We start from the raw sequence: 23,786 nt of genomic DNA, 5'->3' as shown, positions 1-23,786 counted from the left end.
TCTCTGGTTAGTTTTCAGGGTGTGAGAATTGCATCTTCGAAAGAGATCTTCATTTTTTTAATACATCAATAACGGCACTTGTGTCTGCTTCATGAACCCCGAGTGTAGCCAGCCTCTCTTTCAGTTTGAAAAGTAAATGTGACTGGCTTATATCATGTATTTCTTGCAGATGTTCAACAATTGTTTGTATAGTGGTGGATGGAAGCAGACATTTGGCCTGCGGTTTTAGGTAAAATTGGGCTAGACATCTCAAGAACAGAGGTTCATCAATGATTTCTGGGCAGACCTCTTCAGTAGTTTCCTCAAAATGAGCAGGAGCACCTATCTGCATATCAGACTGTTCTACAACAAAGGAGCAGTCAGGGTTTACAATGGAGTTAACAAGGTTTTGTTCCCCATGATCTTTGTGCTTCCTAGATATGTGAGAAGTAAAGGTAGACACAACTGCAAATTTTCTGTCACACTGTTGAAATGGACAAGACACTTCTTTTCCCTCCCTAATGTGTGTTTTCAAATGAGCAAAAAAAGCTCTTCAAATTTTCACACCTGATATCACATAAATCAACATGACAAGTCAAGTCTAATATGGCGAATGGCCTAGATGTAATTCCAGAGTTTCGTTTATGTCGATATGTGTGAGTTTTAAATGCTGAAAATTGTTGGAAGGTTCTTTTACAATCTGAAAAATAACACTTAAAGGCTACATTGGCTACATTCCTGTGAATTCGCATGTGCCGAACATGTGTAGCTTCATGTCCACAAACGTGGCAAATCATTTTAATTCGGATGTAGGGTTGCCACCTGTCCCGGTTTTCCCGGGACTGGGCTGTCCCAGTTTTCCTTCTTTTTAATATTCGGTCCCAGCAACAACAACAAAAAAGTCATTGAATGTCCCGGTTTTCACTAGGTTAGTTCAAACGACTATTTAGACTGTTTCTGCACACTTAAAATTCATCTTTTTTTCTCGCTGTGTTCATTTTACCGCCCCCCGTAACATTTTACGTTCCTAAAAATGGCTTTGAGAAAATACTGTATTGTACTGTAATTTAAAAATCTGTCAACTCATAATCAGGAGTAGCATTAGCTGGCAAATTAGCCGTCTAGTTAACTTGCACTATCAAGCTACTAGGGAGCAAAATTAAAATTCTCGCAATAAGGTAAAAATTACCTTCTTAATAATAAACCACAGGCGAATAAATACAGAGGCAGCTTTAAATGACAGTTAAGCAATTAATGAAAAAAAATATTGTACTAAGTTAACATATAGGCTAACACGTGTTGATTTAGGTTACTAAACAAATATTAGCATTAGCGAACTAGACAGCTCTCACATTCAAAGCTAGCTAAAACTTAATGGTGTAGTACTGGTTTTCTGAGTTAGACATCTAATCTGTTAATCAATCTGAAAAACCACACAACAAAACATCACTTTGTTTGACTGAGGCAGTTTACCTTGTTAATGATACAAGAGTAATCCTCAGGGCTTTTTACAACGCATCTGAATGTGGGCGGAGCTGAAGGCGGCTTTGAGAAAATAATGTTCTGGCGTGGGTATGAAACGTACGAGGTTAAGAAGTACTTAGCGCTAAGAACGTTTCGGGAAACTCACCCCGGTACCGTAAAATGATTTACTTCTTCTTAGCATACTTTAATACTGTAAATAACTATTTCCTATTCACAGTATTACCGTATTTTACAAAAAACAGCATCTTACTGTTGTAATTAAATTAAAAAATTTAATTTTTTTTGGACTGATTCTGGATACTTGGGCCTCATAATGACAGCTGACACATGTATACATGATGGTGTATTTAGAGAATCTCATTAGAACACAATAAAACACAAACAGCACAGATACATGGACACACATAATAGGCAGAAGATAACCTCAGTGCAGTAAATAACAACAAAATGGTTTTTGTAATCATTTGTATTTATTTGTTTTTTGACATTTGTTGGCATTATATTTGTCGTCCTCCACAGGCCTACTGATATGACCACAGTATTAATATAAATTTTTTGCAAAGACTAAGGTACGTGAGACTAAATGTCCTCTTTCTGAAATGATTGTATAAAGTGTCTCATCTCAACCTTGGGACTTTTAATTTCTTCTTATAAGCACTGTGTTCCATCTGTGAAGAATTTAGGAGCATTTACCGTGCTCAAACTGCGAGGGGAAACCATGTTAATACATTATTCATCCTGTCTCTTCAGAAACCAAACACAACACACACTTGTAATATCTGCACTGACCAGAAATAACCCTCTAAGGAGAGATGCATGACCCATATAGTCCACATGAGACCACCTGTGTTAACAGTACCTGCTGGCTGAGACTGTGGCGGACGGTTAAATGAACGTAAATTAATCACGATAGTGTCTATCATAAATGGTTTTACATCTTTACGAACAGTAACGTCCGTTCAAACGAACGTTTTCTCTGCGTCCAAGGAAACAGTTAATACGGGATCCTTACTGACTAGTTAATGTAATAAATGTCTGATCAGACCGATACATTGCAGATTTTTTTGTAGTCTGCTGACCAAATTGTTAAACATAAAACGCAACGTTAGATACTCTTATTCTTTACCCTCAGCCCCGTGTCCCCTACTCGGCGCTTTACGGTAGGAGTGTTGGAGAGCCGCAGGTGATGGACAGGTGCAGGTATCAAGGAGAAGGAGCTGCTGAAGGAGGAGGAGGAGGAGGAGAGGAGGACACGACATGCATGTAGCTGGAGGAATTATCACAGGACGAATGACGAGTGATGAACAGGTAACGGTACAGCTCATGTATGACTGTATTGATCATCTCAACCCGGGCAGCTTCATCAATCTTTACCGTTAATTACATGTTTATTGACTAGTTAACGGGGATTAGGCACTCTGTTGGAATACAGTGTTGGCAGTGAATTTCGCTTTATTGTTTCCTGTATTAAATTTCATTCAATCATTTACTTTGAAAGTATGGTTTACTTTGGGCATTCTGGCAGTATTATTAATGACGGTGTAATACACCCAGACGGACCTCTGCGGCAGGTTGGATATATAAATCATTCCTTCTTTGCACTGGTCTGTTTTATTAACACAAGCACTTTTAATCGGGCGTGTGGTATATAATAGATCATAGAGTTTATTAGTTATTTCGTGTTTTTTCAGTTGAGGCCTTTTGGAAAGGTTCAGAAACAGCGTTTTCTTTTATATTGTAGTTGATCTCATTGTGATGTGTTGTTGAAGTATTGGACATCAGTAAATGGTAAATATGTGCGTGTTACCTCGGTCCAGAATCACTTTCAGTAGAAACGGTAACACCTTTAATACTCTGCCAGCGTAAGTTTGGTACGCAAGGACGCACAGACCAAACGTGTGTTACGCGTCTCTCAGTTACAGTGTCATGCATACGGAGCTTCTCTGTACTACACCTGAGGAACGGTTCATTTATCCAAGGCTTTCTGTTGGGGTTTTTTTGCTGCGGTTTCCTGCATGAAATACTGGCAGAGATACGTTTATTATATTATACATTTACGCATGGAAAAGAAAAAGAACATTTAGTGGACAGGGAGTTCTGACAGGGAGTTCTGTGACTGTCTTTGTATGTTGTGTTCTCATAAATATGCTAAGTGGGCTGATTGAATTGCTAACATGAGTGAATTCAATTTATTATAGAAGCAGGTTAAGGCACTGGTCTCAACTGACTGACCAGTGGGTAAGGAATGTTTGCTTCACCCCCCCTTCACCGTGGGCAGTAAATTATGCACTCTGCCACTTACACTGGCGCAGGTCCGTTTCACGGTGCCCACCCTCTTTACAGGCTGCCCACGGAGGAGGTGTCTGAACCCACCACGCATCATGAAGGAGAACGGCTCCCTGTGTGGGACGGAGCACCTGTCCTGCTCCTGCCTCCTGGAGCCAGGCGCTAGCGGGTGGCGCACGCAAACCCCCGCGCCGGGGAGCAGAACGCTGGGTGGTGGTGCCACCGGCCCGGTCCGTCACAGGGCGAGCGGGGCAGTGGGCTCCTGGTGCAGCAGCCCGGACTGCGTGGCCTCCCCCAGGATGGAGGGTCCCGAGCAGCCGCGGAGGCCCGGGGGAAAGGCGCTGGTGACAGGGGGGGCCGGGTTCTTCGGCTTCAGGCTGGGGAGGGCGCTGGCCAGGCGAGGGACCGGCGTCATACTGCTGGACGTTCACCCGCCGTGCTGGGAGATCCCGGAGGGGGCCGTCTTCCTGCAGGTGTGTGTGTGTGTGTGTGTGTGTGTGTGTGTGTGTGTGTGTGTGTGGAGAGCTGTGCAGCAGGAAGAAACAGAAGCAGCAGAACACCAGGTGCCCAGCAGGGCGAGGGACGTCTGGGTCGCAGCCTCGAGTTTCAGACGCAGTGTTTCTGGTCCTGATAGTCCTGCCTGCACAGGTGTTAGCAGCATCAGGGACTAAAGCGTGTTGTAGCCACAGAGTTCTGAAACTTCGTCAGGAGGAGAAGAGACAAGGGGTCCGTCTCCCTCGCCTGCTACATTTGTTAATTTATTTTATACAGTTCTTCATCAGGAGGAGGAGGAGTTTACCTCAGACTTTACCTCAGCCTTTCCTCAGACTTTACCTCAGACTTTACCTCAGACTTTACCTCAGCAGGCCAAACCTGGGTGTGTGAAAATGTGTGTTCTGTGCAGGGTGATATCCGGGACTATGACACCCTGTATAAGGCGTGTGCTGAGGTGGACTGTGTCTTCCACACGGCTTCCTGTGGGATGTCCGGCCCAGAGCAGGTCAGTAGACAGCAGCACCCACATCTACTGGCTCCTCCGTCATTAAGAACATGTGTCTTCATGAGGAGAACTCCACTCAGTTTGTCTAATGTGATGTTTAGGGCTTTGTTATTCATTGTTCTGTAATGACCTGAACGGTAGAGCACCTAAAACTCCAGCGCTGGACTCAGAGGAGATTTAAACAGATCTGGACATATTTGTAGTAGCTCCATTTGTGGTACACGTGAGGGCAATTCTGTTGTTATGGTCTCGCCCCTTCAGCTGAGGAAGGAGCATGTGGAGTCCGTCAACGTAGGGGGCACGGACAACGTCATCAATGGTAAGAATCAGGATCCCAGTCTCAGTCAACACAGTTCCCTAACACTGTTGGTGCAATGGTGGCACTGACATGAGTCCCTCGGAAATGGAGGTGGAGAACTTGTGTGTGTGTGTGTGTGTGTCGCAGTGTGTCGTGAGCGGGATATCTCCAGGCTGGTCTACACCAGCACGGTGAACGTGGTGTTTGCTGGCAGGCCCATTGAGGACGGAGACGAGGACTCTGTCCCCTTTGTCCCTCTGCACATGGTGAGAAACGGGGACATAAAATGGCGTTTGCTGTGGTTTTGCTTCTATCACATCAACCAGGACTGAACTAGAGTTTATGTATTATTTATTTCGGTCTGATTACATATATACAATTTTTGTCTCTTAACCCTAACCCGACAATAACACCGTCTCTTACGACTGTGTGTTTAAACATTTCAAAGTCTGGTCTCAGAGTTCCTCTGCTCTGCGATTCATCAATATCTTTCCCCAGTACGTTTTCCTAACATTGAACAATCCCAGTTGCTTGCACGGTACTTTACTGAAACGAAGATTCGATGAAGTCCCAGTAAGAGTTAATCGACGGAGTTGTAGCTGTGTCAGTCTGTTGTCTCAATGTCCCAGAACAGCTGCCGTGTCAGTATGTGTCTGTTACTGTGTCCATAACTGAACCTTTAGCCAGTAGGAACTACTCTGTATATGTATTTAAACATGGAATCATGTTCTGTGTCCATGACTGTGATGGGTAATGAAAGGAAAGTCATTGAGGGAAACGGCTTGCATGTTTTCTGTACTGACGTTCACAACACTTGAGATGGATACACGCAAGTCTAAACTCTCTGAACCCAGAGAAAGGGAGAGAGAGAGAGAGAGAGAGAGGGCTTAGGGAAGGATAATGAGATGGAGCGAGCCAACCTGACCCTCTCATGCACGTGTGCTGCCCCGAGTTCTCCACGTTATCCGCTACCAGCCCGTAATGCACACGCACCTATCAAACAGCGTGCAGTAAATGGTGTCGGTGTCAATCATTTTTTAGACTGACATACGGTGACTTTCATCAGAGGGTGAAAGTCAGATAACCATGTCCACTGGTCCACTGGTTATCTGCCTCTCCAACTTCTGAAACAGCACATTTATTAAGCAACTTAATATATTATATATTTATTTTATATTAATACATATTCTAGATTCTAGATTCTAGATTCATATTCTATATATCTATATGTATTTCTGTATGCTGATGAGAAGCATGAACTAACTGCCCTTTGGTTTGTGTTTAGCACATAGACCATTACTCCAGAACTAAAGCTGTGGCTGACTGCATGGTCATCGCTGCTAACGGAAGATTATTAAAAGGTACGAAACTGAATCTCACTGCCTTTTGAAGCTGATACTGTTATTAGCATACAGTAGCAATAAGAGGAAGCCATCTCTCTTTTCCTTCAAACATCCAGTGTGCGTGTGTGCGTGCATGTGTGTGTGTGTGAGTGTGTGTGTCTGTGTGTGTGTGTGTGTGTGTGTGTATGAATGAGTGTGTGTGTGTGTGTGTGTGTGTGTGTGCATGTGTGTGTGTGTGTGCGTGTGTGTGTGCGTGCGTGCGTGTTTGTGTGTGTGTGTGTGTGTGTGTGTGTGTATGTGTGAAAATGAGTGTGTGTGTGTGCGTGTGTGTGCGCGTGTGTGCGCGTGTGTGCGCGTGTGTGCGCGTTTGTGTGTGTGTGCATGAGTGCATGCGTGCTTGTTTGTGTGTGTGTCTGCGCATGTGCGTGTGCATGTATGCATGCGTGTTTGTGTGTGTGTGTGTGTGTGTGTGTGTGTGTGTGTGTGTGTGTGTGTGTGTGTGTGTGTGTGTGTGTGTGTATGTGTGTGTGTGTGTGTGTGTGTGTGTGAGGTACTGAGGTAACGGCTGCTATGGTAATGTGTAGTCTGCAACCAAACCCAGTAGGACCCACTGACACCAGTTTAAATTTAGACACAGGCTTAACAAGGCGAAGCGCTCGCTAAACCCAACACTGTTGTGTCTGATAAAATCTCCAATACACTCAAATGTGCGCGTGCATGATGACGAGCGCATGCATCCACCAACCTGCAAAATGACATTATTCAAATGCAGCTTCGTAATTCAGAAGACTGCAGAATTCCTGAGTTTTTGTCTTTTGTGTGTACCACTAAATTACTATTATAAGTTGTTTTTCTTGTGATCTCAAGATTGCAGTAGTGAATGCCACATATCTCAAGGATGAGCGCGATTTTACTTTCATCAGTTACCGACACAAGAGGTCTGCACATTGCCACAGCCTACAGAAGCTCTGGTAGATCTTCTACAGAAGCTCTGGTAGATCTTCTACATAAACTCTGGTAGATCTTCTACATAAACTCTGGTAGATCTTCTACAGAAGCTCTGGTAGATCTACATAAACTCTGGTAGATCTTCTACAGAAACTCTGGTAGATCTTCTACAGAAGCTCTGGTAGATCTTCTACAGAAACTCTGGTTGATCTTCTACAGAAGCTCTGGTAGATCTTCTACAGAAACTCTGGTTTTCCAAGATACATGACGTTGTGTTGAGACAGCAGTGGTGGATCTGCTGGACGCCATGGAAGGTTCACATGTGCTTGACCTGGTCTGAAAAGGGTTCCCACTCTTTCTTCTTCTCGTGGAAGCCCCTGTTAGATTCCATAGGTGACAGATGCCCAGCCTGAAGGAACCTGACACCAGACTTATTTACCTATTCAATTAAGTACAGTCTATGGAGGTCATGATATACCCCCATCTACACACTTCTCATATGCATTCAATTAGTGATTATGGAAAAAGTCATTTGAAGCCTTGTGTGGTCTCGTGTGTGTGTGTGTGTGTGTGTGTGTGTGTGTGTGTGTGTGTGTTGTTGTTATTAAGGTGGTGGCCTGCTCCGTACGTGTGTGTTACGGCCTTCCGGAATCTACGGACCGGAAGAGAGGAGACATCTCCATAGAGTAATGGTAGGGGTGAAGTCAAATGGTGAAATACCTCGTCTTTCATCTCTCTGTCTGTCTTTCTCTCCCTCTGCCTGTCTTTCTCTCCTTCTGACTGTCTCTCAATGTTTCACTGTCACCCTTTACTTGTTTGCTTTAATTGCTTTAGTATTTCTCTTATCCCAGTAATTTCCTCTCTTCACACTTATCTCTCCTCACTCTCTCTCTCTCTGTTTCTCTCTCTCCCTCTCCCTCTCTCTCTCTCTCTTACTCAGCTGGCCCAGTGAGCCCAACACTGTTTATTATTAATAGACTCTGTAAGCAGCTCCAGTTACCATCCTGTTCCTCTCGGGACTCCCACTTACTCGAGACACACACACATACTCACACACACACACACACACACACACACACACACACACACACACACACACACACACACACACACACACACACACACACACACACACACTCACACACACACACACACACATACACTCACACACTTACACACACACATACACTCACACACACACACACACACACACACACACACACTCACACACACACACACACTCACACTCACACACACACACACCCGCCCCATTCACACAACCCCCTTTCTGTACCTTTCCTATTTGGTTACTAGTAGACAAACTGCTAGGAGTCTCTTCTGGACAAAGAACTGCACCTTGTGTAACTCTCAGACACACGAGCTATGAGTGATGAGTGTGTGTTCATTAGTCTCACTGGTGCATCAGGCTCCACACTAGTGGGAATCTCAGCAATCTGAGTCGTTTTCTTGCAGCGTCAGTCTCAGATGATATAAATTTTATTTCTAGGATTAATCATCTTCTCCTCCATGATGTTATCTCCTCTCCTCCCATCTCATAACCTCCTCTCCTCCATCTCTTCCTATCTTCTCCTCTTCCCATCTCCTCCCCTCCTCCCCTCTTCTTCTAGGTGAACGTGGAGAGGAGGTTATTCAGTTTCAGTTTTGGAGACCCTAATGCACGAATGAACTGGGTGCACGTGGAGAACCTGGTCATGGCACACGTGCTGGCTGCAGATGCACTGTCGCCAGAGAGAGGGTGTGTGGCGGTACGTGACCCTACACACACACGCGCGCACACACACACACACACGCGCGCACGCACACACACACACACACACAGACACACACACACACACACACACACACACACACACACACACACACACACACACACACACACACACACACACACACACACACAGCCCCCCACCATAGCCTTGAGCTCACTACTCTCCCTGTTTGAACGCCCGCTGCACTGTTTCCAGAGCGGACAGGCCTACTTCATCAACGACGGGGAGTCCGTTAACGTCTTCGAATGGCTGACGCCCCTGGTGAGCAGCGGCGTTCTCCAGAACAGACGGTTGTCCAGTTTTACTGCTCCGGTGTCGGGGTTTGGACCCTGACGGCGGTCATACACCACATGGGTTCAGGCCATTCGTTACAGACACTGTTTCTTCTCTCTCTCTAGTTTGAACGACTGGGCCACAGTCGTCCACTCATCCACCTCCCGGTTCCTCTCGTCTACTCAGCAGGTACCTCCTGAACTACCAGGACACTCCCGACTCACTTCATCCATTCACTTGTTCTTCAGTAGATCCTGCTGTAGTGTGATGTGGACCAGCTGCTGTGGGTGATCAGACGGGTTCACCATTCGTGTGTCTCTTCTCTTGCAGCCATGTTCATGGAGTGGCTGCACGTGGCCCTGAAGCCTGTGGCAGAGATCCCACTCCTCCTTACGAGGAACGAGGTACCCTTCCTCCTCCTCCTCCTCCTCCTCCTCCTCCTCCCTCCTCCATCCTCCTCCTCCTCCTCCTCCTCCCTGTTCCCTTATGATGGTGGGGATTAGGAAGAAACCTCAGGAGGACCAAGACTCAAAAGGGAACCCATCCTCCATTGGGCGGCCCAAGTCCGTATTTGTGGACAAAAGGTGGTTCTACAGATAATGTTTAAGGTCCTTGTTCCCCGGCCAAGTAGTCACAGTCCCTTCAGTGTAGATGTTGGGCCTCAGGTAGGAGCTAGCATCAGCGTGTCCTCTTGCGGCAATGGCACATCCAACCCCGGATCAGTACATCCACCGGCAAACCAGACCATCTCCCAGGTGCTTGTAGGTGCTTGCATGCAATTGTCTTGGGTAGAAGCATGCAAAAAGATAGACAATAAAGACTGAGTGTGTGGATCAATTTAAACCACCATTGGTGATTAATGATCAGCATGTGGCTCTGGCAGGCTAATCTATAGCAGCATAACTAAAGGGAGGGGTTCAGAGGTGACCACAGGCATGAGGGCTCACTGAGACATTGCTTTCCAGTCAAATCATTGTCACAACTAGAGTGATGCCATGACACAGCTGGATGACAGCATCAACATCTCAGATTACCAGAAATCTCAACATCTTGGAGCCCCCAAGCCCCTACACCTTATAAGGGTAATATTAACTGAAGGCTTGATTAAATAGGTGAGTCTTAAGTCTAGATTTAAAAACTGGAACTGTGTCAAAATCTCGGATTGGAGCTGGAAGGCTATTCCATAATTGAGGGGCTTTAAAGGAGAAAGCTCTGCCTCCTGCTGTAGTCTTACAAATTTTTGGAACTAGGAGAAATCCAACATTTTGGGAGCACAAAGGGCGAGATGGGTTGTAGTAAGCTCAGATATTGTGGGACAAGACCATTTAATGCCTTATAGGTTAACAGAAGAATTTTTAATTCAATTCGATATTTAATCGGAACCCAGTGCAATCCTGCGAGAGTGGAACTAATATGATCAAATTTTCTAGCCTTAGTTAATGTGACGTTTGCGTCGGAGAGACGGACGAGACACGAGTCCGATGGTTTACGCACAATCACCTCTTTAATTTACACAGATACTGCGCAATTAGCGCACGATTAACATGAACACGGCACACAACGTGCAGACTTAGACAACGACGAGCACAGGACACTGCGCGAGCGCACATTAAATAGACGAACCACATTATCCCCACATGATCACGAGACGATTCACAGGTGAGACTTATTAATCACACGACATAACCCTAACCACGAATATACACTGACGCAGACAAAGCACGTGGACAACGTTTACACACGCCCAAAAGGGAGGGGCCGGGGTCCTCAACGTGACAGACGCCCCCTCCAAGGGCACTACCCGTCCCGGGGTGCCAACAGGACCGAGTGCCCCGAACCCACGACGATGGGCGGATCCGACGCGTTCAGTCCTGCGTCTGGGAGGTGACTGCCCTTGGCGAAGCGTCCTCTACGAATCGCCTAGCACACCCTCCCTGGGAAGACGGGGGAAAAGACGTTAGACACACCAAACGGAACATTCACAAACACACACACAGGCATGCTTACACATAGTGGCACAAGAGGGAAAAACGGGTTAGGCACACACACGGGAAGACTGACGAACACTGGCACAGACAAACACATAACAGGCGCCAGGCTTCGCGCCAGGAGGAGAGCGAGCAGGGGAGAGAGGTCCGGAGCTGCTGGCGCTGCATTGGGCAGTCTTGGGCAACTTACTTCGCCACAACAAACACCCCCCCCCCCCCCCCCCCCCCCCCCGGACGGACCTCAGGTCACAGCTATCTGCTATTGCACCGCGGAAAAATATAATTAAATACCCCTGGTTTAGAGCATCCAATTGGAAGACCATTACAGTAGTCCAATTTCGACGAGACAAAAGCATGGACCAGCTTCTCTGCATCAGCTAACGAAAGTAAGTGTCTCAGCTTGGCGATATTACATAAATGGAAAAAGGCAGCCTTGGTGACGTTGCATATATGTGTGTCAAATGAAAGATCCGAATCAATAGTGACACCTAAGCTTTTTGCGGTAGATTTAGGTGTTAATGAAAAACCATCTAGGGTAAGGGGAATCAGCCTAATTGCTTCTAGCAGCTTTAGGTCCAAGAATCAGCACCTCAGTCTTATCAGAATTTAGTTGAAGAAAATTATACGCCATCCAGTTTTTAATGTCCTGGACGCAGTTCTCAATCTTGAGAGTAGTAGTGATATCATCCGGATTGGAAGATATATACAACTGAGTATCATCTGCATAGCAATGGAAGCTAATACCATGCCTACGAATGATGGTGCCGAGTGGTAGCATATATAATGAGAATAATATGAGGCCCAGTACAGATACTTGTGGGACACCATAATTTACCTTAGAATGCACTGAGCATTTGGTATTTACTAGTACCAATTGGTAACAATCCCTCCTCCCTTCTCCATCCTCCCTCCTCCGTCGCCTGTCGTGGCATTGTTGCCATGGCGAAGTTGTCATGGTGATGTTTGAGCAGGATGCAGTCACTTGATTTGACGGCGTTAACGAGCTGTAACAGGCGATTAACTAATTGAATGGTAGAGTGTGTCACTCTTCGCCGTGACTGAAGGACACACACAGACACGCGCATGTGCACATGGACGTGTTTACTATCAGAATGGTGAGCTGGCGGGTGTACACAGGGCTGCTATCTGAGCTGACATCTGTGCTCATAGTACTGGTGCAAGGGGGCTTGTTGCTTTGGCAACGTGTGTAGCCAGAGCAGGGCATCTTGGGTTACGGTCTCAGTTCATCATATCACGCACACACACACACACACACACACACACACACACACAATCTAAGAGGCCACTTTATCATGTAGCTGACTTGAGAGTGTAGGTCAAAGAGGATTTGTAAGGTCACTAGTTCACAGGTGTATCAGATCAGATATGTTGATCCACAATACTGGTATGAATGTGGTATTAATACAGTATAAATATGGTGTGAATATGGTATTAATATTAAGTTACTTTGAAGTGACTTGGAGAGAGAATGTTTGTGTGTATGTTTGTGTGTATATGTGTGTGCTTAACCCTTAATGTTCCAGAGATGTTGAGACAGTGGTGCCTTGAGTGTTGAGCCAAACAGCACAGAGCTTCATGCACTGACTGACTTCTGCCATATGACAAAAACCAGGGAACCCAAACAGACCGGATCCTAAGGCAGCATTCAGGGACGGGTCATTTATCAAATACTCCTGAGATCATGTGAAGAGGGTTTAGTTTTTTCTTGTCTGTCCACTAGATGGTGCCAGATAAAATGTTTTAGAGTCTCACTTTCAACTTTGCACACACAGTTCAGTCCTAGCAATTCTCAGTGAGTGCATGAATGGCTGTTTGTATGTTTGTATGAGTCAGTGCTTGTGTGTGTTGGTGTGTATCTAGAGCACAGTGGTGTATTTTGGGAATGTGCGCATGAACGTAAGCGTGTGTGTGTGTGTGTGTGTGTGTGTGTGTGTGTGTGTGTGTGTGTGTACAAAGTGAGTCTGAGATGTTGAGAGGTAATGAGGACCTGCTCCTGCACTGGCCTCTAGCCTGCTGGAGAGTTTCCGTAGCGATACATAATCTGGAGTCAGTAAGAGGAGAGGTGTTGGAGGTGTTCTCCTGGGCCAGGCCGTCCAAGCCGCCCTGCACTACCCAGTCTGAGGCCCGGGGGGCGCTCTCGCACGCCAACCATCAGGAGGATGCTGTTGAATGGAAAAGTAATGCCATGTAAAAAGAGTTCATTGAGCCCATTAACCAACGTGACCCCCGGAGAATCGGATCTCCTGGCAGGGTTAGCCAGACGGAGAGAGGTGGACCTTGCCGCCCCGGGGTCTGCCCAGGGCAGGACCTGCTGGAGACCTGGGTGGGTCTGTAGGGGCGACCTGGTAAAACGAGGCTCTTTGTCTTTGGTAAGGAGAGTGCTGGGTAGCTCTGTGTGTGTGTGCAGCCCAACGTGATCCACACTCATGAAGAGCTATCAGAGTTAAGTTTGGTTTATTATAGCTGGAGCGCCACTGAACAGAGCAGGACTGTGATTCTCTCTGCCAGCACCAGCAGGTGGGGAAAAACATTCTGAACCCTCTGCCCCTCGGCCTGGATGCGCTCTGATCCGGGATTATGGGGTATCTAATCTGATCCGGGATTATGGGGTATCTACTCTGATCCGGGATTATGGGGTATCTACTCTGATCCGGGATTATGGGGTATCTACTCTGATCCGGGATTATGGGGTATCTAATCTGATCTGGGATTATGGGGTATCTACTGTGCCATTCCCTGCCAACAGCACCCCTGGTCCGGGTCGGGGCCCCTGACATGGACCGTCTGCCTTTTCGTCTCTCTCTCTCTCTCTCAGGTGAGGAACATAGCTGTAAGCCACACCTTCCGGATAGACAAGGCGCGTCGGGACCTGGGCTTCGCACCTGTGAAGTACAGCTTGGCAGACTCAGTGGAGCAGTACTTGCAGGCCCGCCCACTCCGCTCTGGCTCCGCCCTCCTGGACACACTCCGCCTCCTCCTCCTCTTCCTGCTGGTCCCGGCAGTTGGGCTGGCCGTCCTGATGCTCCGCCCTGGCTGGTGGGAACTTTAATCCCAGAGAGGGGAAATAAAAACCCACCTTTGTCGGATATGTTGGGAAGTTAGAATCACAAAGTGCAATTCCATAGCTGCAGGCAGTGTACATCTCTGAACACATCTCATACATCATTGCCCAGAGCAGGTTACTGCCTGTACACTCAGACAATGGTGTCAATTATCAGAGATCTTAGTTTTTTTTTCTTTGTATCTTAGCGGACAGGACAGAAACTGATCCTGGGTCAGTATCCTTAATTTTCTTAGATGTTCTAGAAGTAGGTGCCAGTACGTATTAGTGTGATCTTAAGGGAACAGCAGTACATCTTAAAGGGACTTACACGAGAACATCACACTACATTTGGATTGATGGTGAGAGGCAGTTTCTGAACAGATGAGTCCTCTCTGTTATTAATATAACCCAGCATACAGTGTTACCATGTTTAACGATGTCTCGTACCATCTGAGAAGTCTCCGATCACACGCAGAAGGTACTCAAAAAGGGGTTTTCATTTGTGTGTGTGTGGTTGTGTCAGGTAATTCATGTCCTAAAACAGTAAGTCATTATTTCAAATGTGTTAAAATATTTTATCAAAAAGCACCACATATATTTGCATAGATCTGGACGCAAAACTTATGCTTCTCTTTACAAAACTTAAGGGTTTAAGTGGCTGGTTCCTCATCATTAATCCTGCATTAAACCCACACGGCCCTGCACTGGGCCTAATTGCACTCGAGTCAGGTTATGAACAATATTAGCTAAACCAGTAACACACTGCAGGAGAAAGACCACACAAAGTTTCATAAATCTTAAACAGTGCCACTGGTAAGGATCTGACCATGATGGCTTTGTTTTGGTGATGGAATTGGCACAACAGGTAAAAATACCACATCTAGAACCTGTTTGCTCTTATGAATGAACCCATGGCCACATCTAGAATCAACTCTAGAACATGTTTTCTTTCTTGTGAGTGAACTAATGGTCACCACGTCTAGAATTGATTCGAGAACTTTTATTGGCTCTTTTGTGAATGGAAAATGAAGCCCTTGACATAACAGACCTAGCTGTCCATTAAATCCAGTCCAGTTAATTATGGAGTGTCCTGAAAATGAAAGCATTAGCAAAACACAGCGAAGACCAATGAATGTTCATTTAAATATATGGGCACCTTCTAATTCTGTCATTTTAATAGTCTGAATGGATTTTGACTAAACTCAGAGTTTCTATGTTTAATTGAACAGCATATAATCCAACGTTTCAAAAGTTGCTTTGATCTTACACAAATAATCTCCTATGTTGTTCCTGTAATTAGCAGTTGTGAATAATTAACTTTCGATTTTGCCTTCTTACTGAGTTTTGGGCATTAAACATTTTAACTGCTGTAAATTAGGTCAATAAATGCGATTGTAATTTTTTTCTTGTGAAATTTGTATTGCAAATTCAGTGATCTGTCTTGCAAAAGTTTATCCATGATCATCAGATTTGGCCCAGGAGGGAGCCGGTAAAGTCAGGGCATCCAACATTCGTCAGACTCTTCAAAACCTTCATCTGAAGTCTTTATAGGGTTGTATGTGTTAAAGAGTCTCCGTCTACATAAAGAGAACAATGCTTGATCACCTTAGTGGTGTTAAAGTGTCAGTCTGCCTTTGATTTAAACAGGCAGCCAATCAGATTCTTTACAGTTCTAAAACAAAATTTAAAGGAGCAGACCACAGGCAGGCAGACTTCTGCAGATCGTGCTTTATTAGACGCTTTACGCCCTAAGCAGGTGTTGGTCTGTGTTCATGCCACTGGAAGAATTCATACATGCTCTAGATGTAAAGGTTTCTATGGCATTTAACTATAATGAATTAATGCAGTTCAGCACCATTAACAGTTTATGCATATTTGTGTCCCCCCCCCCAAACATTTTCAATAACAATAAAAATGTAAAAAAACAAAAACATCCAGACGGGCCGGGATGAGGCAGAGGTCAGACTAGGATGACCCAGATGGGCCGGGACGAGGCAGAGGTCAGACTAGGATTACCCAGACGGGCCGGGACGAGGCAGAGGTCAGACTAGGATTACCCAGACGGGCCGGGACGAGGCAGAGGTCAGACTAGGATGACCCGGACGAGGCAGAGGTCAGACTAGGAATATTCGTATCCAATATGTGTCGGCTTCTTTAGCCTCGGACGTTGTGACCAGCACGTTGGGCGATCAGCCACTCACAGTCCGCACCAGCCTTCCCTCCTGATTCAACAGCAATACCTACATAGTCAATCTTACCATTACCTTTAACTTACAACACCACCACTAGGGGGCGTACTCTGGTCTCAGCACGCAGGGTGTGTGCAGGGATACAGGACGGCCAGCTTGAACAGTGAGGGGAATTTCTCACACCAGCCACATTTCGATTCTTAAAGAAACAGATCGGGAGAGGTCGTCATGCCGTGTTGTGAACAACAAGCAACTGGAAAACAAGAATGTGGCGCTGCTCCGCCTCTATGAAAGACGCACTGAGAGCAGGGAATGCCAAAACACAATCCCTCATCGCCGTAACCCACGGTGACAGCGTCCGATTTACCTGCTCTGTCCTCTAGGAATTCGTCTTGCACAACGGATCCGCCTGTGTGCATTTCAGCCACCCCACACCCAACCCAACAACTCCCAGATTGTAATCCACATTTTTGGCCTTTTCTCTTCTAGACATTGTGATAATGTGCACAAACAAACAGAACAGGAATATTTTCATACCATGCCTTTTCACACACACACCACCAACAGAACGTGAAACGGTCAGGCGGTGGAAAACAATGAGAACGTTGTTCCTGGCGTTAGGTGTCGGGTGTCACATGATTTGTTAAAAAAAAACTATTTCAACAGTACACTTCCTTTATATCCTATAAGAAGCTGTCAGATTACACCTGTACTTAATACTAGTAAAACGGTTAGTAATGCAATCCAGTGAGCAGTTCAACAGGTCTCTGCTAAAGCAGAGCATAACGTGAGACGAAATCAGGTTAATATTTAATACACACTCTAATACATTTAATCCATCAAGAGAGCAGAGCCAGTGTGGAGGTGTCTGGCACTCTCGAGGGATTAAGTGTCAGACGCAGCTCACTCCGAACAGCACGCCAGCCGGGCCTGTCGAACCACAGCCGGGCCTGTCGAACCACAGCCGGGCCTGTTCCCACGAGGAGCCCAACCCAGTGAAACAACTAAAGAAACGGCAACACATTCAATTAAATACATCGCAAAAGTGTCTCGAGGTCAAAGCAAATAAATAGAAGTAAACAAAAACACCTGACTATTAAGTGCAGAGATGCAAAGTGACAGACGGTGCACAGGGAGGACAACACACACACACACACACACACACACACACACACACACACACACACACACACACACACACACACACACACACACACAGCATGCTGCATTAGCTCCAAGTTCAGACTTGCCATTACATTGCTACACAACTCCGTTGAGGTGCACTATTTGATCAAGGATGATACGGACGAGCTTAAAGTCGTCAACTGAGCTCTAACCAAATAATCAACCAGCAACCAGCTGGACGACCAGCACTGTGTTGTGCGTTTCGTTGGTAATAAAGCTTAGTCCCAGACTGGACTTAAACCTTCAGCAGCGAGGCCATAACTCTTGATTTACATAAATTGATTTACATTCATTCAGTGTTGATATATGATCCGTGTTGATAATTACAAAGAGCACACCACTATATTCAAGACTGTCCAGACACAAACTGAGCAGTAAGAGGTTAGTTTCTCAACAGAGTCCAAAAAGGCAGAGCGGCCCTACAAAAAAAAAAAAAAAAGACAGTCACAACAACAGGTACACAGCAGCAAACTGAAGCAGAGCTCCAATCATACGTCACCGTCACACACGGGCAAACTCAGAGGTCCAATCATACGTCACCATCACACACGGCTAAACTCGGAGGTCCAATCATACGTCACCATCACACACGGCTAAACTCGGAGGTCCAATCATACGTCACCGTCACACACGGCTAAACTCGGAGGTCCAATCATACGTCACCGTCACACACGGCTAAACTTGGAGGTCCATGTTTACAATCGGCTGAACTTTGCCAGATAAGGTGTTGGTACAAAACATGAGGAGTTGGATCAAATCAGACACATCACTACCGTATCAGACCGTAATCAGATACGCCATCACTATTGTGGGATGTAGGCACAGGTGTAGGTAGTACAACACGCACGAAGGCCACGGCAGCCCGAGGAGACTCAAGGTCAGCCATCTTCTACACACCTTCATCAAACACACATGCAGAACAAGAGGTCAGTGCACAGCCCATCGTGAGCGGACGGAGGCTGTTGATAATACTGCGGTCAAGTCTACACCACCCACAGCCCAAGAGCTCCACCACCATTTCAGAGTCAGTGCTCCTGACTCGATGTGGCCCTGTTCTCCTTCAGGTCCTCTTTGGTCTTCTGAATGCGGGTGAAGATCTCCTCAAAAAGGGCCTTGTACTCGGGCTGGTGGAGCTGGTGGGCGGAGGCAGGTGGGCGGGTGCAGGCGTGTGCGGCGGGCGTCTGCACGGCCTTGTGGCTCAGGGCGTCGGTGGGGCGGTGCGTGCGGTGCAGGAGCTCGTCGTACTGGGCCTGCAGGGCACTGTACTGGGCGTCCACCTCACTCAGCAGCGAGACCCCGCGTCTGGTCCCGTCCCGCGGAGACCGCCGGGCGCATGTGCGCGCGTGACCCCGCCGTAGCTCCTCGGCCCTGACGCCTCCGCCCCGCCTCTCGTGTTCCTCGTCCTCCTCTTCCTCCTCCTCCTCTTCCTCCGACGGGAACGCCACGTCGTGCGGGAGAGCGTCCGTGGGCCGGCCGCGCCGTGTCTCCGATCGCCACAGCTGCCGTACCTCCTCCACCTCGGCCTCCAGCTCCGCCCGACGGCGCTCTGCCTGCTGCAGCACCTCCACCCGCCGCTCCAGCGCCTCTCTCTCGCGGGCCGCCGTCTCCGTGGCTCGCTCCGAGGACTCCCGCCGCTCACGCTCCGTCGCCAGCTGCACCCGCAGGTCCCGCAGGGCGTCCCGCAGACGGGACCGCTCCTCCTCCAGCCCCTCGGGGTCCAGATCCGGCCACGAGCGCTCCCGGCTGCCCGGATACAGACGCCTGCGGAGAACACGGAGACGCCTGGTTAGACCTCTGGCGCTCTAGTCTGGCCTTTACCTTTGGGCATGAAATATTCCAGAAGACGAATGTGTGGGAGCTTGTGAACCAGTTTCATGCAGTATTGTGGGTTTTTTGTTGTTGTTGAGACTATATGCACATGCCAAGCAATCTGCAGACTGCAGCGTGGGTCAAGCTCAAACTATACTCACAATCTCTGCACATAGTATTTTGCTATATGCCGATGTTTAAGTGAGCAGGAAGAAGTATTTGATTTTATATCAATTCACTAAGAACAATTCTGCCTATTCGTTGCCATATATACAACAGGCACAAAACCAAAATCACCAGTAGCTTATAAGACCTGTTAGCACCTCTTAGAGGAAAACCAGATTAAATCTGCTGGACTAAGGGATGGTGGGGTGGATTATGGTGTCTGGATTAGAATAAGCTGCTCAGTCAGCAGGTAGACATCAGAACAGGTCATATAGAAGCGAGACAGCTCGAAAGGAGGCGGAACCACGCGTGGCCAATCAGGTTTCCCTACGAGAGGGCTGAACATTTGATTGACATCCGTGTTGTCAGTCAGATTACCACAAGGCCCAGCCCTACTAGTGGAACAACTGTCTATGTTAACATTGCAAGCGCAGACGCCTGGCTTTGTGTATGTGAAGGAAAGAAAGAATGAACGCCTTGTGAGATTTGGCAGGTTCGACTAGTATGTCTTGGGGTGGAGCATGCAGACGATGTGACGCGCAGACGCCCCGCAGACGCCCCCGCAGACCCACCTGTCCTCACGCAGGTCCTGCAGCTCCTTCAGGCAGGAGATGCTGTGTGCGGCCAGGGCCCGCCGCACCTCCGCCCGCTCCCTCCTGAAGGGCTCCACCTGCGCCACCTTCATCTCCTCCACCTGCCTTTGCAGGACCTCCATGTGCGCGTGCAAGCCCTCGACGCTCTCCGTCAGGCTGGAAGGAGGGGGGGGGAGGGGGGAGGGGAGGATGACACACTCGTTTTAATCTGCACCGCCCATGCAGAAACTACACCCATGCTGCGTCAGCATACGCCACTTCTACATGACCGCTAGTGTTTAGAGGTTAATGAAAGGACACGTGAGGTTAAATCAGCTAACATGTCTACAGTCTGCTCCATTCTGCTCATGAAGCGTCTGATACATGTGTGACAGGTTGAGACATGAATGGAAGAGACATGAGATATTAAGCAGCGTGGACCCGCAGGGCTTGATACGTGTCCAGGGGGCTGAAGGTCGAGCTACACCACCACCCCGCAGCCCTGTGCCCTGCCGCCCCCCCCAGCCCCGCGCCCTGCCCCCCCAGCCCCGCGCCCTGCCCCCCCAGCCCCACGTCCTGACCCCCCAGCCCCGCGCCCTGCCCCCCCAGCCCCACGTCCTGCCCCCCCAGCCCCGCGTCCTGCCGCCCCCCCCAGCCCCGCGCCCTGCCCCCCCAGCCCCACGTCCTGACCCCCCAGCCCCGCGTCCTGACCCCCCAGCCCCGCGCCCTGCCCCCCCAGCCCCACGTCCTGCCCCCCCAGCCCCACGTCCTGCCCCCCCAGCCCCGCGCCCTGCCGCCCCCCCCAGCCCCGCGCCCTGCCCCCCCAGCCCCACGTCCTGCCCCCCCACCTCTGGATCTTGCCCTGGGCCGCACGCTTGTCCTGCAGCAGGCTGTGGTTACTCCTCTCCAGCTCTCGTGCCGCCACGTCCAGGTGCTCGTACACTTTAGCATGATGGTCATTCATCTGTCTCAGGAGATCCACCTGCTTGTTCAAGTACTGGGTGAGAAACACACACACACACACACACACACACACACACACACTTTAATGTTGTGTGTGTTAACACTGAAAACTGGGGAGGTGGTTTCTGGCTAACTTATGATAACACCGCCTACATAAGCAGAAATTCAGAAGAAGGTATTTATGTTATACATGTCCATCATTTTATTTCTATTAACCTCAAATCTGAAGAACACTTTGAAGCGCAACACGTTTTTATTAAATTTACTATTAGTAAAATTCACTGCCTCCTGATTGACTAAACAGCTCATGCCCAATTCTTCATACTTATCGACATTTCAACGTGTACATCAGAAGTGCACATCTAACAGAGTAAATCAACAAAGAGTTTGGTTTGGTGGATAAAGGTCCTCCATGAGCAGAGGTAATGGCTGGGTGGACACACACACACACACACACACACCCACACACACACACACACACACCCACACACACACGTCTGTGAAGCAGAAGGTTACACTAGCATTTTAAGGAACATTCCTCTAAGTGTACACTAAGGTCCTGAGTTCTGACCCAGGTAAGAACTGACTGACAGGACGGAAACCTGCTGTGTGTTGACGCCTTTTCCTCCAGACACAAGGACAGTTTAAAATAGCCCAGACAATGAGAGCAGGCAGAGGGACGTCCCCTCACGTGGGGGCGGGACACAAAAGTCTGTGGACCATTTCCAGCCATGGCCCAAGCATTTAAGACAATGAAGTAGTTTCTTGTATGGACTCAGTGTAAATGTTCCTGGATGTTCCTGTAAATAATCACAACCCTGGACCACGATGCTGTTGATCACACCAGCATGCGCAGGAGGGCCGTCTCTGGTCAGCAGGAGATGTGCGTTCATGATCTAAATACCACAGTGTGGAGCTGGAGGGGAAGACGAACCTCGATCTCCTGCAGCTGCTCATGGTTGGTGGTGTACATCTGCTGAAGGCCATGCTCCAACTCGTGGTTCCGCTCTAGCAGGGTCTTGCCCAACTCTGCCGCTAAGTGTAGATCTGGCACACACACACACACACACACACACACACACACACACAGAAGCAACAGTAAAGCTTTAAGCAGAGAGAGAGTGACTAGTGTCTCAGGACATCCTGTTAGCTCAGAGGCAGGAAAGTGAGTCAAGACACAAGACACATCAACTACAATTCCCACAAACAACTTCACAATCATGGCCGATCGAACATACATGGCAACACATGCAAATGTTTAATAAAATAAGATCACTAAGCAAGAACTTATGCAAACATGAATTTACACTGAACGAAAAGAGTTGTACTTCATAAAAACACACAGATCTAACGCTTGAGCGCGTGGTATGGTCCAAAACACACATAATCTAAAGCTGTTTTTGTAAACTGAACAAAGCACTAGGCCTAGACACACTCCAGCTGCTCACAGCATCAGCACGAGAGGGGAGAGGAGAGAGAGGGTAGAGGGTAGGAGGAGAGAGGGGAGAGAGAGGGTAGAGGGTAGGAGGAGAGAGGGGAGAGAGAGGGTAGAGGGTAGGAGGAGAGAGGGGAGAGAGAGGGTAGAGGGTAGGAGGAGAGAGGGGAGAGAGAGGGTAGAGGGTAGGAGGAGAGAGGGGAGAGAGAGGGTAGAGGGTAGGAGGAGAGAGGGGAGAGAGAGGGTAGAGGGTAGGAGGAGAGAGGGGAGAGAGAGGGTAGAGGGTAGGAGGAGAGAGGGGAGAGAGAGGGTAGAGGGTAGGAGGAGAGAGGGGAGAGAGAGGGTAGAGGGTTTCTATGGGCGTGACCTTCAACTGACACAACCATGCCGTTGCTCTGGGAACGCAGTCATCAATTACATTTACAATGTAACAACTTTGTTCAGGAAAAATATATTACCGAATATGCAAATACATGCAAACATGCAAATACATGCAAATAAAAACGCATTAACATTTTGCGAGGCCGATAATATTTTACCCCTTTTGCACAGGGAGCCATTATGTGAATTATATATATAAAAAATAAACATTATATTTGCCCACGAGAGAAAACTATCTTTCATGACGCCCAATACAACTGTATAAGACGTCTAAATGGCATGATCACCGCTCACTGCCAAAGCGGCGTTCATCTCCAGATCTTACCCTGCTCCAGGTCCGTCCTGCTGTACCACAGTTCCGCTCCGGCGGGTCCAAATTCCTCCTCCACCATCACGTCTGCGAGCATCTTCGGCTCGTTTGAGGACACGCACAGATAAAAACACCCGTCTGGCTCCTACAACTGTGTGTGTTTATCACATTAGTGTCTCTGTGGGGCGTAAACACACCGGTGTGGGTCCAGCGTCCTACACTCCCGGTGTCGCAGCAACGTGGCACACCGCGCTCGGTAGTAGGGGGCGGGGCTCCCACCGTGACCAACAGCTTGAGTGACACCTCGTGGACCAATGAGGAGA

At 47.9% G+C, this 23,786-nt stretch overlaps 2 protein-coding genes across 2 annotated transcripts; one reads left to right on the top strand and one right to left on the bottom strand.

Annotated features, from left to right (window-relative positions):
- The first annotated feature begins 2,673 nt into the window (after positions 1-2,673).
- Positions 2,674-15,826, top strand: sdr42e2 (short chain dehydrogenase/reductase family 42E, member 2). The gene is made up of 12 exons (XM_077010157.1): positions 2,674-2,772; positions 3,808-4,223; positions 4,655-4,750; positions 5,012-5,069; positions 5,196-5,314; positions 6,334-6,409; positions 7,949-8,031; positions 8,968-9,105; positions 9,325-9,390; positions 9,528-9,591; positions 9,733-9,806; positions 14,227-15,826. Exons 2-12 carry the CDS (start codon positions 3,846-3,848, stop codon positions 14,458-14,460), a joined length of 1,386 nt encoding a protein of 461 aa, XP_076866272.1. The 5' UTR covers positions 2,674-2,772; positions 3,808-3,845; the 3' UTR covers positions 14,461-15,826.
- cdr2a (cerebellar degeneration-related protein 2a) lies at positions 15,785-23,760 on the bottom strand. Its single transcript, XM_077010158.1, has 5 exons — positions 23,479-23,760; positions 22,272-22,384; positions 21,223-21,371; positions 20,375-20,551; positions 15,785-19,589 (listed from the first exon to the last, which is right to left on the bottom strand). Exons 1-5 carry the CDS (start codon positions 23,558-23,560, stop codon positions 18,854-18,856), a joined length of 1,257 nt encoding a protein of 418 aa, XP_076866273.1. The 5' UTR covers positions 23,561-23,760; the 3' UTR covers positions 15,785-18,853.
- Between the last annotated feature and the right edge of the window lie 26 nt (positions 23,761-23,786).

This window comes from Brachyhypopomus gauderio, chromosome 6, assembly GCF_052324685.1.
Source record: "Brachyhypopomus gauderio isolate BG-103 chromosome 6, BGAUD_0.2, whole genome shotgun sequence".
In the NCBI taxonomy this organism is placed as follows: domain Eukaryota; kingdom Metazoa; phylum Chordata; class Actinopteri; order Gymnotiformes; family Hypopomidae; genus Brachyhypopomus; species Brachyhypopomus gauderio.
The sequence above is the reverse complement of the archived record's forward strand: the minus strand, read 5'-3'. Positions and strand labels throughout refer to the sequence as shown.

Bases quoted from the DNA above. Each gene is read 5' to 3' on its own strand.
- sdr42e2 (XM_077010157.1), top strand. From the start codon at position 3,846: ATGAAGGAGAACGGCTCCCTGTGTGGGACGGAGCACCTGTCCTGCTCC. The intron at 8,032-8,967 runs GTAGGGGTGAAG...CTCTTCTTCTAG, and splicing joins GACATCTCCATAGAGTAATG to GTGAACGTGGAGAGGAGGTT. The intron at 9,807-14,226 runs GTACCCTTCCTC...TCTCTCTCTCAG, and splicing joins TCCTCCTTACGAGGAACGAG to GTGAGGAACATAGCTGTAAG.
- cdr2a (XM_077010158.1), bottom strand. From the start codon at position 23,560: ATGCTCGCAGACGTGATGGTGGAGGAGGAATTTGGACCCGCCGGAGCG. The intron at 20,552-21,222 runs GTGGGGGGGCAG...CCCTCCTTCCAG, and splicing joins GCCCAGGGCAAGATCCAGAG to CCTGACGGAGAGCGTCGAGG. The intron at 19,590-20,374 runs GTGGGTCTGCGG...TGTTCTCCGCAG, and splicing joins CAGGACCTGCGTGAGGACAG to GCGTCTGTATCCGGGCAGCC.